Here is a 16512-nt window from a genome sequence, read left to right on the forward strand (position 1 = left end):
CCCTGACCTCAGTCACTTTATCCATCCGAGGTTTCTTTACTTCCCTGTAAAATGAGAGGATTTGACAAGATGGTCAGACTGGGTGATCCCTCCCAAGACTGACTTTCTGGGGCTCTACAAAGCCATCATGTTCAGGAATTACACCTAATACCATATCTGCCTCCTGGTTTCTTGCTCAGTTACAGAATAAGCTTATATAACTAACAATTCCCTGTGGCTTTGACACCCAAGAACTAAAAGCTGTTTTAGGGCAAGTGATTATAAATAACAGAGTATCTGAAAAAAGAGGGAATTTCTTAGTCATTCAAATGATTCTTGTACCTTCACTCTATACCCTGCAGTGAGTAATACTGTGGGGATTTATAAAGGCGAACAAAACATAAAAAAGTGCTGCCCTAAACTGACTGGGGTGACGGGGGCTCCCAAAGTTCAAGGGTGAGGAAGAGCAGCAGAAGGGATGTCTAAGCTGAGACCTGCTGTGTGTGTGTGTGGTGGACAGACGCGAACTCCAGGCAGAGGCAACGGCTCACACCAACAGAGCGGCAGCAGTTATGCCGGGGGCCCACCTGGCTCCGAATGGCGAGCGTGCAGTGGGAGGCACCGGCACCTCGATTCCTTCCACATCGTCACAATAGGCCCACGGAGGGCTCAACAGAGACTTCCAGGACCTGGCCCTGTCTTCAGAGATGACACTTTGGCCCCAAAAGGCGACTGCAGTATGACCTGAGTCATAAGGATGTCTCTTTGTTACATACACTCCTTTTATCTTATATTGTGCCTCCAAACCCTGGGCCTTCACGGACTGGTCCCGTTAGAAGTTGCTGTTTGGCAGAAGGGATTTGGAAATGCCTCCAGAGATGAAAGGGTTTAGCATGTGAGAACTCAGGGTGGGAAATCATCACCAAGAGATTTTAATTACATCTATCACAGTAAGTTATCTTCTATTCCACTGTCAAACTACTCAGTTCAGGATGTCTTTCTGGCCGGAACCGAGGGTGCGGGCCCATCTGCATTAGCCCGGGAACCACCCGGGCTTTGGCTCTGCAAGTCCTGTGTCTTAGGAGGTCATCGGTCCCAGGGAAGCCCTGCCAGGTGTTCACCCGACCCAAACCTCCCCACGTGTTTCTATCCCACTCCCTCCAGACCCAGGCACAGCAGAGATGGGGAGGGAGTTAATACCCTTCCAGCTGGTCCTTTTCTAGACACTGGACGTGGCGTTCTTCGGTTTCTTTTTTCCTGTCTTCCAGGTAAATCAACAAAGGTCTGCTAAGGTACGGACACCACCTTCTCTCTCTTTATACTTGTATTGCTCATTCTAAATGTTTCTCTGTGTCCCTACAATGATCTCTCGATAAACTCCTCACTCGTGAATTCTCGGGCTCTTGCATAATCCCAGATCACCATTTCTTCTTTCATTTTATACTGTGCATCTCGAAAATTCACTGGAGTCATATATGCACATTGACTCTTGGTCACACCCAGTTCCTTGAAGATGAGCAGTTCTTCTGGGTAATTCTGGGGGTGCTCCTGGCCATGTTTTCACAGATGATGGAGCATCATAATAAGGACTGCTTCATGGGGTGATCTCGCCATAAAAAATAGGCACAGCTCCATTTCATGGCTCAGACTCTCCCCACTCAAACCAAAACTGCATGTTACTGTAATGCAGTCTCATGGATTTGAGCTGATGACTTTTACAACTGCTATCTCCAGTCTGTACCTCTTCTCTGATCTCCAAGTTCAGATCCTGCTGTCTATTAAGAGCCCCATTTGGATGGTTAATAAGGATCTGTAAAATAACTCCAATCAAATTTAACATGCCCCCAAACAAATCTTTGATTTCCCCAAACTACTTCTTCCTGTAGGCTTTTCTACCTCAGTAAATGGCAAACTCATTACTCCAGTTGCTCAGGTAAAAAATCTTGGCCCGTCAGCAAGTCTGCTGGCTCTTCTTTCCAAATACATCTCGTCCAACCCCTTCTCCTCACATTTACTGTGACTGTCTAAGCCCATCGTTTTTCTCCTGGATTATGGCGGTAGCCTCCTAACTGATATTCCCGTGTCCAATCTCTGCCCTCCGTGTTCGTTCACCACATAGTAGCTAGACCAGTGAACCCTCTGAAATTGTTAGGTCAGAGCACGCCATCAGAACCTTCAGATGGGCTCTCATCTCAGAGTGAAGGCCAGCACCCTTACTAACGGGCCAGGGAGTCTTACACCATCTGTACCCTCCCGCACCCCTCATCTCCTGTTATTCTCCACCTTATACTTTCTGCTCCAGCCACACTGGCCTCCTGGCTAGTCCTCTGGCACTCTAGGCAGGCTTCCATCTGCACCCTTGGTGCTGGTTCCTCTCTCTGCCACACTTCCACAAGTAATGCCATGATTCTCACCCTCACCCTCACCCCCGTGGGTCTTTAGTCAGAAGTTATTTTTCCAGGAAGGCCTTCCCTAACCAACCTAGTTGAAGTTGCAACCTCCAGCCCCTACACAGCATTCTCTTTTTCTCTTCCTTGCTTTCTCTCTCTACCACTTATTACCATATGACTTGTTATGTACTCGTGAATTAACTGTCTCCCTCCACAGAATGTAAATGCCATGAGGGAAGGGATCTTGGTCTATTTTGCTCCTTGCTATGTCCTCAGTGACTATTTTAACAGTGCCTGACACACAACAGATGTTCAATAAATACTGGTTGAATGAATGACCGTACTTGGTCTCAGGTTGGCCTGGGGGTTATATGGTGCAGCTGCTGGAAGTGGGTTTGGAATTGGACAAACTTGGGTTCAAGCACTGTGAACCCACTTATTAGTCCTGTGGCCCTGGGCAAGTCACATAAGCCTCAGTTTTCTCCTCTGCGAAATGAGGGTAATAATCCCTGCCCTGCAGGGCTGTTCTAAGTAGGTGGAATTAAATCAGGCAGAAATGAGCATTCACAAAGAGGAGTTGTTAAATATAGTTTTTGTAATCAAGATGGGTCCAATGATGAGCCAGAGCCCGGGAAACACTGATATCCAACAGTGGCCCAGCATACTGTCACTGGAGGAAGCTTTTAACGGGCACTGGTTTTATTCCACATACTATTTTAGGCATATCAACCTGGGGGTGGTGGTTTAAGGATTAAAATTTTGAACTCTGCTGAGATGAAGTATTGTAGAAACCAAAAAAGCAAGTGAAATTCTCCTACCACTGCGTACATGAGAAGATAATGTACCTATTAGAAATCCTTTATAAATCTTCCCTACATTCCTTGATCGAGCATTTAAAGCCCACAATGGAATTAATTTTCAGATGCTTTCAGAATAAACTTTGTTTTCTGAACATGTCCAGCTCACATCTGGAATCCCTAACATTCATACATAATAAACTCAGAGCCTGAGTGTAACTGTTTTAAACAAAGATCCCAGGTGTAACTGCCACAATCTCAGGGGCAAAGCCACTGCCTTCTCCAGACCTCCTTGTTACTATATGGGTAGGAGCATCCTCATGGCAGCATGCAATGTCAGCAACAAAGCCAACTCAACGGGGAAAGGAAAGGTTATTTTCAAGCTAAGAAACTGTTACTTAGAATAAAAGGCAATTTCCCTAACACAATGATGTTGAAAAGCACTCCTCTTACCCCATTTTCTAAAGGAAGATTTAAAAAATTTATCATTGTCAGAGTTTGAAAAGTTCATCTCTGAAGATTATTAATAACCATTTAATGAAAATACAACCATACCACATTTTCTGCTTTTCATTCCCTACAGCCAAAGCCCTCTGAGCCCATTTCAAACTTCATCCCTTCCTCACCATGCACTCCCAGGGAGGTTAACTGGGTGCAATGGTGTAGAGTGCCGCTGACTCATAGGAGCTCACGTCATGGCAGCTTCATTTTGGAACTTAGGACTCCTGGTCCCAGTTTTACTTATCGCCCAACACCAAAATCATATAAATCATCATTTACTCTTTTCCATAATGGACTTTCTTTGTTTTGGAAGAATAATAGCCTACCCTATATTACTGCATATTTTATACTCATTCACTTAAAAAGCAACTATTATTTTATTAAATAAGTATTAAAATTATTAAATGTTAATTACTTTCCTAGCCTGAGAAATGTCATTTGTACAAACATTCTTCTTGAGTCTCATCTACATCAGCGCAAAAATGCCTGTGGAGGCCCTGCTTACGTATCCTCAGCCAAGGTTTCTGACCTTGGCACTACTGACATTTTGGACCAGGTACTTCTTTGTCATGGGGCTGCCCTGGGCACTACGAGATGTTTAGCAGCATTTCTGGCCTCTACTCATGAGATGCTAATTCATTCATAGTGAAAAAATGACTTTAATAAACTAATTTTCAGGGCCTGTGAGTACACAGAAAATCTACAACAACAAAAATCTCACACACATATCTGATATCCACAGCCAGATAGAAGGTGTGAAAACACGAAGCTAAGTTTTGTGCCAAGGCAACACGGCCCCAAGAGGAGGAGAGTCAGGTATTGTGCGGTTGCTCAGTGGGAGTTTTCATGCTCCCCACTCTGGTAAAAACTGGAAATCACATGGGACAGGGACAGATGGGGAGGAAACAGAAAGCCAAATTATGAGCTGCAGTATTAACATGATGCTTCGTGCCATGATGGTCAGTAATTTACGGAGCAAAAGGGGCCTTCTGATTCACCTTGAACCTTCCTCTTGATATAATAAGGGAGTGGCTGAAAAAGCCCTGCCCCTGATAAAGCAAAATCTCACAACCGACTTTTGGTCTTGACCTTCTACCTAAGTAAGACTCCGCTTTGCTCAGCCACGAGGCCCTGCGCTGGGTGTGGACTGCAGCTATGGCTGTGGTCAGCACGCCGGGTGAGGAGCGGGGCCGGCCTCACCTCAGCCACTTAGTTTGCTTCCTCATTCAAGAATGGGGTCACTCCTACCCCCCGCACAGGGCTGCCTGAGCTGTTGGCACACAGTTCGTCCTCAACACATGTTAATGGTTGTGGTGGTGGTTATAAATGCCGAAGTCTGATAGAGAAGGAAGGTTAAAAAAATGCTGCTCAAAATCAGACTAACCATATTGATGGTGTGACTTCCTCTCTTCCTCCCTTCCCTAAAAGACAAAGAATACACCAAAAGAATCCCAGAACATTTATTTCCACAGGTTCTTGATAAAAGAGCACAACCTTGAATAACAGTTTACCACTGAACGTAACAGCAAAATTACATAGCAAGCAGGAGCTGCCCCTGGACCCTTTCACAGAGAAGCTTCAGGAAGGAATTTCCACCCCCTGACGGTTGCACAGTTACGCATATCTCCTATGTACTACAAGCCCCATCCTGCCTCTTGTTCTCTCCTACTTCTCCAACTGAAATGTGTGTTGACAAGCTGTACGTGTGGACACAAAAGGCTCACTTTACCTCCTTGAGGAAGGAGCTGAGAATGTTTTGGAAAGAAGTTACCCCAACATGATGGAGAACCCAAGCCGTGGCTTCAGAGCTAGAGCTAGCTTTCTCCTCAGAAGCCTTTCCATTCTAAAAATGTCACCGTGGGTGCCTGAAATTTGAAAGCCAGTGGGTTCATGGTGCTGTGTTCACTCCTGTCCTCAATTTCTCCCAAGTTCCGGTCTGCAGGGAAGAGACACGGGGGAAGGAGAAGCTGAGACGTGTGGGCATCCCACACCCAGCTCAGGCTGGGAGGACACAGAGCGGGATGAGGCTCAGGGTACACAGTTTGCCACTGAGGAGACAGAGACCATTCAAAAGCCTGTGCTCGACATGAGGCTATTCAACCACACCTCTCCCTCCACCACCGCTATGGATTAGGAATTTTCAATGTTCAACACTGATCCCTGACCCCAGAAACCCCACCATAAGCCTCGAGAGCACCTTATTTAAAGTGCTTAGCTGGGGCTTCAGTCTGACCACTTGCCACTCACAGTTCTGCAGCCCTTCTCGGCAGGTGATGGGAAGTCACAGTGCCTTACTACATTGACCACCGTGGCTCTGATCCCGCAGACAGCCTGCTTTAGGCAAAGGAGAGGCCAGAGGGAGGAGGCTGAGGCTGCCCCCACGGTCACTGTGAGTCCCAGGATGGGGCTAGGGAAGCCTGTGGTGGGGGCTGGGGCGCTGTGGGCCTGCTAGGCAGACGCCTTTGCTGCCCTCCGGGCCTCGTGCTCCTGCTTTGCCCTCTCCCTCTGCTCCCGTTCCCTCTGAATCAAGTGCGCCTGCTCCAGGTGCCAGTGCTGCAGCTTCTGCTCGTAGGCTGCCATGTCCTGGGCTTCGCAGGTGGGGAGCTGTTCCTGCATAAGCTGGGCGGTCAGAGTCAAAAGGCTTTCTGATTCAACTCTGCCCAGGGCCTCAAGCTTGGAGTGCAAGTCCTGTTGGAAACAAAGGAAAAATAGAGGAGATGGGGGGTGGGGAGGAGGGTGCAGATGGGAGAAGACAAAGAGGAAAGGAGATTAAGTCACTTGCAAAACCTCCACACATTCTGCTTGCAGGAAAAGGCACTTTACTGGGAACCTGTCATGCTGCCTTTCATCTAGACACTATGAGCGTCTGCCCCCCCTTTTTTTCAGTCCAGCAATTTTGCTAAGATGCACCAAATGTGACTTCTCTCCCTTCACTCACGAACAGTAAATGGAACTCTATATGCTGAGATTCCCTATGTACTTTCTTGTTTTAATCCACAAAGACAGCGCAAGTCTAACAAACCTACATTTCTGCTCTGACCTGCACCAAAGCAAGCAGCGAACTCTCAGAGCAAGGCACTCTAAGACGCACACAAAATGGCAGAAGCAGCTGATAAACGGGAGCAAGCCCATCCACATCCTTTCTTTCAGAATGACTGAGATGAATATTTGCCTACCCAGGGTTTCTTTCAACAGATGGAAATCATTTCAAGAATTTTCTACTAATGGCATGCTAAACAGCTCCCATGAGTGCTCGCACTATTATAAGCTTCCACCTGCTGAGCTCCACTGCAGGTCCTCCTTTGCAAACCGACTGCTTACGGCTCCATCTGAAATGGCATCTTGGTTTGGGCGGTATTGTATTCCTGGAGAAGTCAAGTACTAAAAACACTAATCTCCTTAAGTGCTTCAAGATGTAGATCATCAAGAGAGAGCCACTTACGGCCCAGCTGTAGCTTATGCCGCACATCCCCATGTCCCCAAAACAAATGCAATTCCCTGGCATAGGTGATGAGGCCTGTTCCAGTAGTGGGGTGGAAGGTGGGCAGGATCCATGCGTTGAGGAGTGGCTAGAGGCCTCGTGTGAGGGTCAGTCCTGTAGAAATGGACCCCAACCAAATTACCTGAGACTAATAAAAATCAGGCCACAGGAAGAAAAAGAAATGTGCAAGGAGGATTCTTTCTTTCTGATATCACTTTCTATGTGGGTTGGGGCCAAGGAGACAGCTTGGGACACCAGGATAAGGACTCGAATCTGAGTCAGCAAACTTTTGTTCAAATCCCCAGTCAGTCAGTCACGGGCCAGTTCCTCTCAGCCTGTTGTCATGTAACATAGGAAAAGCAGCATCCACCATGCAGAGCCACAGTGAAGATGAATGAAATGCACTGATGCCTAATATGCAGCCAGCAGCCAATAAATAGGTCTTTTTCGATTTTCAAAACAATGCATGTGTAAAAGAATGAGGACTGAGGATTTAATGCAGCACAGATTTCTATTCTCTGAGATTAAACATGTAAGAAACAAGTGGAAGAAGTAGTCACTTTTGGGAGTGTTACAGCAGCATTTTTTGTTTGTTTTTCAGCCTTTCCTAATCTGCAAAGTTAAGAGGAACAGGTAGGAATGTAAGTTCTTAACTTAGCTGCCAATTCTCTGTGTACCTAATATCCATCAACCCTTCTTTCTCAGTTTTCAAATTCTAAACGAGGGACCTTGAAGAATGACTTTTCAGAATTAGCGGGAGGAACAGCAGCTGCAAGTACAGAGGAGTCCTTATAACATGGGGACACGGTATTTCATAGCTGGTTCCATAGCATTACTGAACAGAGCTACATGTCATCATCAGGCAAAATGACACCTCTCTGCCTCAAAATGACACACTAGGTCAGCTGGCATGGATAAGAAGGTTTCCTGCTTTATACAAAGAATTCTGTAGGCAGCACATTTTTCTCTTTGCACTACATAGACAAGAAACAAAGCAAAGCAGAGGCCGAGGGGTTAACCTGTAACACAGCTCTTCTTCCCGGACGCAGATCACAGAATATTTTGGGCCATGCAGCTGTAAAGCTACCAAAGGCAGCTTGAGCGCTCGGGGCTGTTTGGAAAAGAAACTTGTTTACATCTTCCATGTAGTCCAAAAACGTATTCGGAGGGCCCGAGTGCACAACACAAAGCCGAGCAACAGAAGATGCCTGCAGCTGATCTCCATCATACTCAAATGTGGCTTTCTAATTTCCACTTGGGGTTCTGGGTTATCAAGCACATGAGTGCAATATGGGAAATGACCAGACCCTTTCCACCTGGGGTTGGAGTCAGGCGACCGTTCTGAGGCGGCTAGTACCCACCCATCAGACACATCAGGGATGAGTGCGCGTAATGACACGCTGCCCCAGTTGAACAAAACTGGGACCGATTAGCTCACGCACAAAAAGGAGCATAAAAATTCATTTGTTTCTTTTAAGACCGCTTCCTGTTTGAAGCCTCATTTGTGATGTCAGTTTTTCATGCCTCCGTGTGTGACAGTGATGCATGAAAGGCCTGCCTGTCTGTCACCACAGCCGAGAAGCATGTTTAATGCCCGGCGGAGAGGGACTCCGTTCTGCTACAACGCACCTTAAATCGTTCCAGGTACTGGGGAAGCTTGGACTGTTCCGTCTCCTCCATGTCCAGCTGCTCCAGCAGCTCTTCTGAGCCCCGGCTGGCTTGCCCTTCCTGGGGCCGTTCCTCCGAAGCTCCGGAGGCCGGAGCAGTCAGCGCCTGCAGCGTGCCGTCCAGCACAGCCAGCTGTGGAGCAGAGAGAGGCAGGGACTAACCATCCCGTGGCCCTGAAAACACACCACGCAGAGAGGCTGGGCCAGGGAAAGAAGGAAGGAACAGCTGGGATCTGCACACTCAGGAACTCTTTCTCTTATAAAATCACCAGAGAGAGACGTGGTTATCTGATTTTATATCAGAAATTCCCCGTCGGATGGCAGGGACGACCTAGCACAAAACACACGGGACAATTATGCAAGCTCAGAATTATTTGTGTACGGATCAGCACCGCGGCGTCTGATTTCACCTTTAGTCAACCAGGGAGGGATCCAAAAATCATGTTCGATGGGGACTCAAAGTATTCCCTCTTCCGTGTCGTCTTCCTCAACCGGTTTGGAATTGGGAGAAGGAGAGAAAAACCACCGCACAGCACAACCAACAGAGGGCCATTCTGAATGCGTGGGAGAGCCTTAGAAAAGCCTAGCCTTTATTCATCTATAAATTAGGGAGCTGCACAACCCACATAAGCTGCTGACAGAGACTCGACAGGCAGACGTGAAATGAACTGTATTAAGGTGATTTCTGTGACTTGCAAAGTAAGTAAATTGTAAAACAGGCTTTCTTTTGGTTTTGGCCTCTCTCGTGCACCACATTCACTTCGGGGCACACCTTCCCCTGATCCCCTGAGGGCCTAATCATCAGAGATTCTACAACCTCAAGGCCAGCACGAGCACCTCCTTGCGTACCAATTAATTCTGACCACGTCGCCTTAGAACAAAATTCCAGAAAATACTAAGGCCCTTTAATACCATTAATACCTTATACCCAAACCCAAGATATATTCCGTTCTTGCTGACATCTGAATCACTTTCCTGTTAAGACAGAGAATGCAAATCTGGCTCAGATTGGAAGAATATTTCCCTGGCAAAGGATTTACATATAATATTGTGTTTTTGATCACTAGCACAGACTATAGCAGGGTTAAATATGAATATATGTTTAGGAATGTGTATGTTCTGTTATCAACGTCTGCCAAAGAACATGATGATTCACCAGACATTAGTATCTGGTCAGTATAAACACCAGACATGCACATCTCATGACTAAAATGAAGCCAAGGACTGAGTCCTAGTGATTGGGGTCAAGGCAAAACCAAGAATGAGCTCAAAATTAACTTTTACATCCTGGTACTGCAACAACCAACATCCATCTAGGCCTCCCTCTTATGACATAAGCTGCTTGGATAGGAGTGGACACTGGCTGCCTGTAAGGCTAAGGCTTTCATGTGGCTCTAAGATGCTACATTTCCTGTAGCCTAAGTCTAGTGGCTTCATAGTGTCAAGAGTCCTAGGTGACTGAGAGATGCACACTGGGGCTGGTGGGAAGACAGCTGCCTAGTCCAGGCAAAATGAACCCCTCAGAACTCTGAAAGGAACATCTGATCCACATTTCCCCAGCACTGAGCATTCACCACAGAATGGTAAATGGAGGCAAAACAAGACTCTAGTCCATCTCTAGTCCCCAGATTCGTTTCTTAAAGGCTTCTATGGGTGAATATAATTGCCATGTACTCTCCCAGGACTACAAGGGGACAGAAATGCCAAAAATTAAAAATGAAATATTAACTTTTGAGCTCCCACTGAGATTTTACTGGGGGAGTGGGCAGTATTTTATTGAACTCAGTTTCAATTTCAGGGGAGAGGGACAGTTTTCCTCCCAGACAGTGAGCTATAGAATCAACGTTCATCTTCTCTAATACTTTTTGTAACATGGAGAATGTGTGTGGATTTTCATTCCTTTTCAACTGGGTGAGTACACGATTCTACAGAAGTAAAGAGAGTAGGGGGAGGGGAAGACAATGTAAACAAATTCACAGGCTGGCTCGCAAGGAACAGGAGATGGCTAAAGCGCATGGACTTAGGGCCGAGGGACGTACCGCTTCTGCACACAGCTTCCCATCGTCCAGGGATGAGGCCACCTTCTCCATCACTTGAAGGGCTCGGTCAAGGTAGCCAGGTTGCCACAGCAGAGGCATATTATGGTACACAGCCCGCAGCCCTCGCTGCAGCTCCACCTTTCCTGTAGCCAAAAAGAACAATGAAGAAGCTTCAGCTGTGGCTTCCCACTGTGGTGGAGACAGAGGACTTGAAAGCACAAATCAATTATGAACCTGGAAAATAATTTCAAATCTGCACCAAGAGCCTCATCCTGTCCAGCGACCTGGTGCCATTTCAGAAGAATGTGGTGAAATTCACTGAATCTGTTTTTTAATACAAAGTTGTACAAATATGCTTTTCTTCTTTTTCATTTGCGCTGGTGGAAATTATCAGGAGGATGTATGAATCATAGAGCTGAGGGAAATTTAGAGAGGTTGATATATCTGTCTCTTTAAGTGGAACTACCCTTATAAAACGAGTCAAACAACTGAAATACTATTTTTGTTTCAAGAACAAAATCTTCCTCAGAAAAAGAAATCCCACAATTCTCCTACAGTGGAAATCTTGTCAACATATGACAACTTTCCCTTGCCAGCAAATGTTTGACATTTTTCAAAATGCTCCAAAACACCCCATCGACTGTCCTTATGAAAAAAAAAAAAGATCTCATTTTATTCTTCTTTCCTTTATTTGAGCTTCATCAGCACTTAAATCATAAAGTCTTCATCATCCTCTTCAGATCTTCGGACATGAATGTTTTTCTTTGTACCTCAAACCACCACAACTGGAGCTCAAGATGTGGACACTAGACAGCAGGGTCCTCAGGTGGGCCAAGGGGCTGTCTCCGTGTTCCTGTGGAACAGAAGCCCTCTCTGCACTAACGGCCAAAGTCACCTTGAGTGGCCAGGTCTTCAAGCTGCCTTCACTTATCTTTCCTGGGAAGGAGGATTTGGGAAGGCTGTAGTAGGACATAAATAGACAAAGCTTATCAGGTGACAGCTAATTTTAGACTTTTAAGACGCCTGGGGCTAGACTGCAGTCACATTCGGGGAAGCTGCTTCCCCTGGGGTTGAGTGAGGCTGCACAGCACACGACAGGTGGGAGCAAAGAGCTTTTGATCTGACGGCTGCCTGTCCCAAAGCACCAGGGCCTCTGCGCAGAACAGCAGCAACAACGCACATTTTCTTAGCCCTGACAACTCCCTCAACAACTCATGCAGCCTGATAGTCCGGAATGCTCACCTGAAGGCAAAAGCAAAACACGTAAGCCAACAGCAAGAAAGTAGATGGCGTATCAGGAGAAAGTGATTTTTAAAAGGAGTGGTCAATTCTTTTGCTAGTCTGAAAGCCAGCTGATGAACTCTGAAATTCCGCTCCATCAGTCTCTATCAGAATCAGCATCTAAGAAGGCCACACCACATTTTGTTGGTGAAGATCATCAAAATTTGATGATTTTCATAAAACAAAGGTAAGTCAAAGCAGTGTATGGTCAAGAGAAGGTGCCTTCTGAAATGCCTGCCTACTTGAGAGAAAGAATGGAAGAACAGTGAAATAATAATGTATTTAATAGATGTCTGTAAATCAGGACACATTTTATGCATCCTTAGGTTGGATGCTATTTGCCCTGATTCCACACAACCCAGGTTCCAAGGCTTTGTCCTCTTGACTTTCAATGCAACCAGGGCATCAAAGTAAAGCAACCATCCCCCAGCATGGAACAGTCACTTGTTGTACCAATGAGTCTCTCTGCTTTCCCACAGTGTTACTAGATGTACTCTCTGAGTGTCCCTTTGCTCACCTGAAAACATTATCAAGGATATTAGTTCAACCCTAACTCTTAATTTCTTACCTCCTGGACTTAAGGTCTAAAAGAGACACAAAGATCTTTGTTAGTACTGGGAAAATTTTTACTGGCTGGTTCTCCCAGAAGAGGGCCAGAACTTTCCTTTCTTTATCCCTTCCTCACACTGATTCCCACTAAATATAATCCAAAGCCACCAGAACTAGTTTTCACCTTTCCAGTGGTAACAGGCTTTAGAACCCTCTTTACTGTCTCTTAAGGTACTATCCCATAACTGTAAGGCTATCAATGTCTATTTTTATGTTTAAAAATGAAAGCTATATTGGAATTTCACTGGTACACTGAAATCAAATTAAAAATTTATTACAAAGTAGAAGAATGCATCAGTTCTATCCATGAAGAACAATATTTGTAAGGATCACTTAGCTTACCAAGAAGTGCATAGCCATACAACTGGGAACTTAACCCCACTGAGTTCTTTTGCTTTAGGCCTGGGAGTAATAGGGATGCACCAAAGTTCCTTTCCTCTTCCCACTGCAACAGAATAAAACAGATCATGGTCCAGTCAAGCAAAGAATACTTTATGTAAAATTTGATTTTTAATGATTTTTAATAGGGGAAAAACATATTGTAGGACTGAGTAAAAAAAAAGCAAAATAACAAAGCTATAGGTACATTATTATCCTGATTTTATAAATAAAAGATATTTATGTTTAATGACTAATACAGAAAAGAAATTCCTTGTTGATGGATTTCTAGAAATTATGAACTTTTTTTTCATTTTTCATTATTTTCCACATTTTTGGCAATGAATAAAGAGTTCCTTTTGCAATCCTTTTGCAATCAGAAAACAAAAATAAATAGCACACTCTGGACCAACACTGCCTTGAGACAATCAATAGAGATCACACATGCTGTCAGCCCAATATTCATTCACATTGCTACGGCATGCTGGGGCAAGCTTTTGAATTTTAAACAATTCAGCAATGATAAGACTCCTACTTCACAGTGTAAAAATAAATACAACTATTAGGTTGCTTTTAGATAGATTTGCGCCTCTTAAAAATAAATTGGACAATCAGAAACACTTAGTGGTCATTTCTTTCAACCCAGGGTACAAAATTACACTTCAGTAAAATTGGCGCCTTCTGAGACTTGGGACAAAAGGGGCAAAAATGCAAGCATTGCTAAGCCTGCTGCAGAGTAGTAACAGCAGTGACGGGGGCTCAGAGGACAGCCTTGGCAACTCCCCAGACAATGAGAGCTGTGATCTTCTGGGTGCCATATGGGTACACATCGGCCGGAGCCCTTGTTTGGACTTGAAAATAAAGAACACAAAGCTCAGGATGCCCTGAATTGGTCTCTGCAGTCAGAGGTCAGGGAGGAGGAAGCAGAGAATGAATGAGGCGTGCAAGCTACAATTGTAGCCAGGTGTAAGGGAGGCAACCCAGGTGTTAATGGGCACCCAAGCCTCTTTCCTGGGATTGGCCTTTGTGTGGTACAAATGTAATTTCTTAAGGGTTTTCTAAACCTTTGAAAAAAGCAAAGATCTTGGGAGAAAAACAAAGCCTCCCCAGGCACTTGTGTAGTACAGATAAGTAAAAGAGCTGGTAATGAGGACCAGGGCATTTCACTTTCAAAAGCAAATTGCCCTAAGGTTTGATTTTCCCCCATGTAAACTGCATGAAAAGGGACCCTGTGAATAATAAATAAGGAGCCTTAAACTTTTTTCTTTTCTTTAGGGAAAAACATGACCCATAGCATCAAAATGCAACAGGGCAGAAGCCAAAAGGACAGTACCCTTGCTGCTCTAGGAATTGAGCCTGGGTAGTGATGCTGGCTGGAACAGTGACACTGCTGATGGGACTTTTAAAAAGATGGATGAAAACAAACAAATGAATGTACAGATTTTTTTGATGATTCTCTGAGAATAATACAAACACCGCTGCTTATATGAAAAGCTATTTATGTGTTAACATAAGAGATCAGGTCTCTCCCAAACCTGTAGCTTCTATTGTACGTACTACTAAGGACGAAATTGGGTGCTACTGCACCAGGGCCCGCAAGGTTCTCCCACTTTGTGCTTGTGCCTTTCCCGTTAATACAAAGCAAATCTCATTCTCCCACTCCCCTCTCCCCTCCCCTTCCCTGCTAGAAAACCCAAAGCACTCACCTACACCAGCTGTCTCCTTTTTGCACCTTTAACTCATTCCACTATCCACTCCAATTTCCTTTCCTCCTCCATTATTCTATGGAAACACAGGTTACAATTTAGTGCCTTCAGGCCACTAAATTCAATGAACTTTTTAGAAGTCCTCACCTCACCTACCCTCTCAGAAGCATTCTAAACTGTAAACCACTCTCCTTCTGTGGTTTTTGGGACCTAAAACGTTCCTGATTTCCCTTTTTGCTCTGTGGCTCATCTGCAGAAATTTACACCTAGATGTATAAACTCTATCTCCAGTCCAGATTTTTCCAGGAAGATCCAATTTCTCTCATGAAATCTCTTGGTTGTCTAAAAGGCATCTCAAAATGCAACATGTTCATAGCCAAATTAATGATTTTCCTCATAAAACCCAGTCTTTTTCCAAAGTTCCGCTTGCAAACAAATGGCAACCCTTCCATCCAGATACACAAGTCAAAACTGAAGAGGTAAGATTTCATCTGTACGTCCCTGCCTCCACATACAGTTCCCCATCATGTTATCTGCTTCCTAAATATATGTTCACTGGCTACTCCTAACTCCAGACATTCTGGTCACCACATTACCATTACCTTTTGCTCAGACAACCATGTAGTCTCGCAAGTGCTCTGACCATAACCCATCATGGCCCCAATCCAATCTCTTACCCACATTACAGCCAGATGCATCTTTTCAAAACACAAACTGAACCATGTTACCCCTTCTGCTTAAAACTTTTCAATGGCTTCTCACTATTTTTACGATGCACAAATACAGCTTAGCATGACCTGCATTCTCCAACCTTACTTCACCACACGCCCTTCCTACCATTCTCTCTGCTGCATCTACACTGTCTTCCGATCCTCTTCCAGCCCCTTTCTGCTCACCGTGTTCTTTCTGCCACAGGGCTTTTGCATGTGTTAGTTCCTCTTTTTAGATTGTTCTTCCTCTCTTCAGCCAGTTAATTCCTATTCATCTTTTAAATACGAACTCAAGAAATATTTCCTCAAAGAAGCCATTCCTAACCTAAGTGTAGAATACAAACAAAAACTCCCTAAAATATATGCTTGTCATACGAGAGGTTTTCGTAATGCTTATTATAGTTATAGTTTTATATTCATGTATTTGGTTTTTTTTGCTTTGAATGCCTATATTATTCTTTGGCTGGAAGCAGGGAATGTTTGTTTACTATTTTGTTTGTTTGTTTTGTTTTGTTTTTAAGATTTTATTTTTTTATTTGAGAGAGAATGAGATAGAGAGAGAGCATGAGAGGGGGGAGGGTCAGAGGGAGCAGCAGACTCCCTGTTGAGCAGGGAGCCCGATGTGGGACTCGATCCTGGGACTCCAGGATCATGACCTGAGCCGAAGGCAGTCGCTTAACCAACTGAGCCACTCAGGTGCCCCTGTTTACTATTGTATAACCAGTACTTGGCAATGTATGGAAGGCAATCATTGCCCAATATAAATTTAATCAACTAATGAATGTGAGGTATGCCATAGGCTATGACCCTCATTTTATTTATTTATTTATTTTTAAAAAAGATTTTATTTATTTATTTGACAGAGACAGACACAGCAAGAGAGGAAACACAAGCAGGGGGAGTAGGAGAGGGAGAAGCAGGCTTCCCGTGGAGCAGGGAGCCCGATGCGGGACTCGATCCCAGGACCCTGGCAT

The 16512-nt window shown here is 44.8% G+C and overlaps 1 protein-coding gene across 1 annotated transcript in view; it reads right to left on the bottom strand.

Annotated features, from left to right (window-relative positions):
- Positions 1-5113: 5113 nt before the first annotated feature.
- MRPS27 (mitochondrial ribosomal protein S27) overlaps positions 5114-16512 on the bottom strand; it is a 101842-nt gene continuing 90443 nt past the window's right edge. Inside the window, exons 8-11 of the mRNA XM_035014611.1 lie at positions 13087-13189; positions 10855-10997; positions 8778-8948; positions 5114-6355 (exon numbers count right to left, since the gene is read on the bottom strand). Of these exons, the coding sequence (XP_034870502.1) occupies positions 6116-6355; positions 8778-8948; positions 10855-10997; positions 13087-13189 (657 nt within the window). The 3' untranslated portion in view covers positions 5114-6115. The remainder of the gene's footprint in view (positions 6356-8777; positions 8949-10854; positions 10998-13086; positions 13190-16512) is intronic.

This window comes from Mirounga leonina, unplaced genomic scaffold (assembly GCF_011800145.1).
Source record: "Mirounga leonina isolate KUSES-001 unplaced genomic scaffold, KU_Mleo_1.0 Mir_168, whole genome shotgun sequence".
NCBI classification, from domain to species: Eukaryota; Metazoa; Chordata; class Mammalia; order Carnivora; family Phocidae; genus Mirounga; species Mirounga leonina.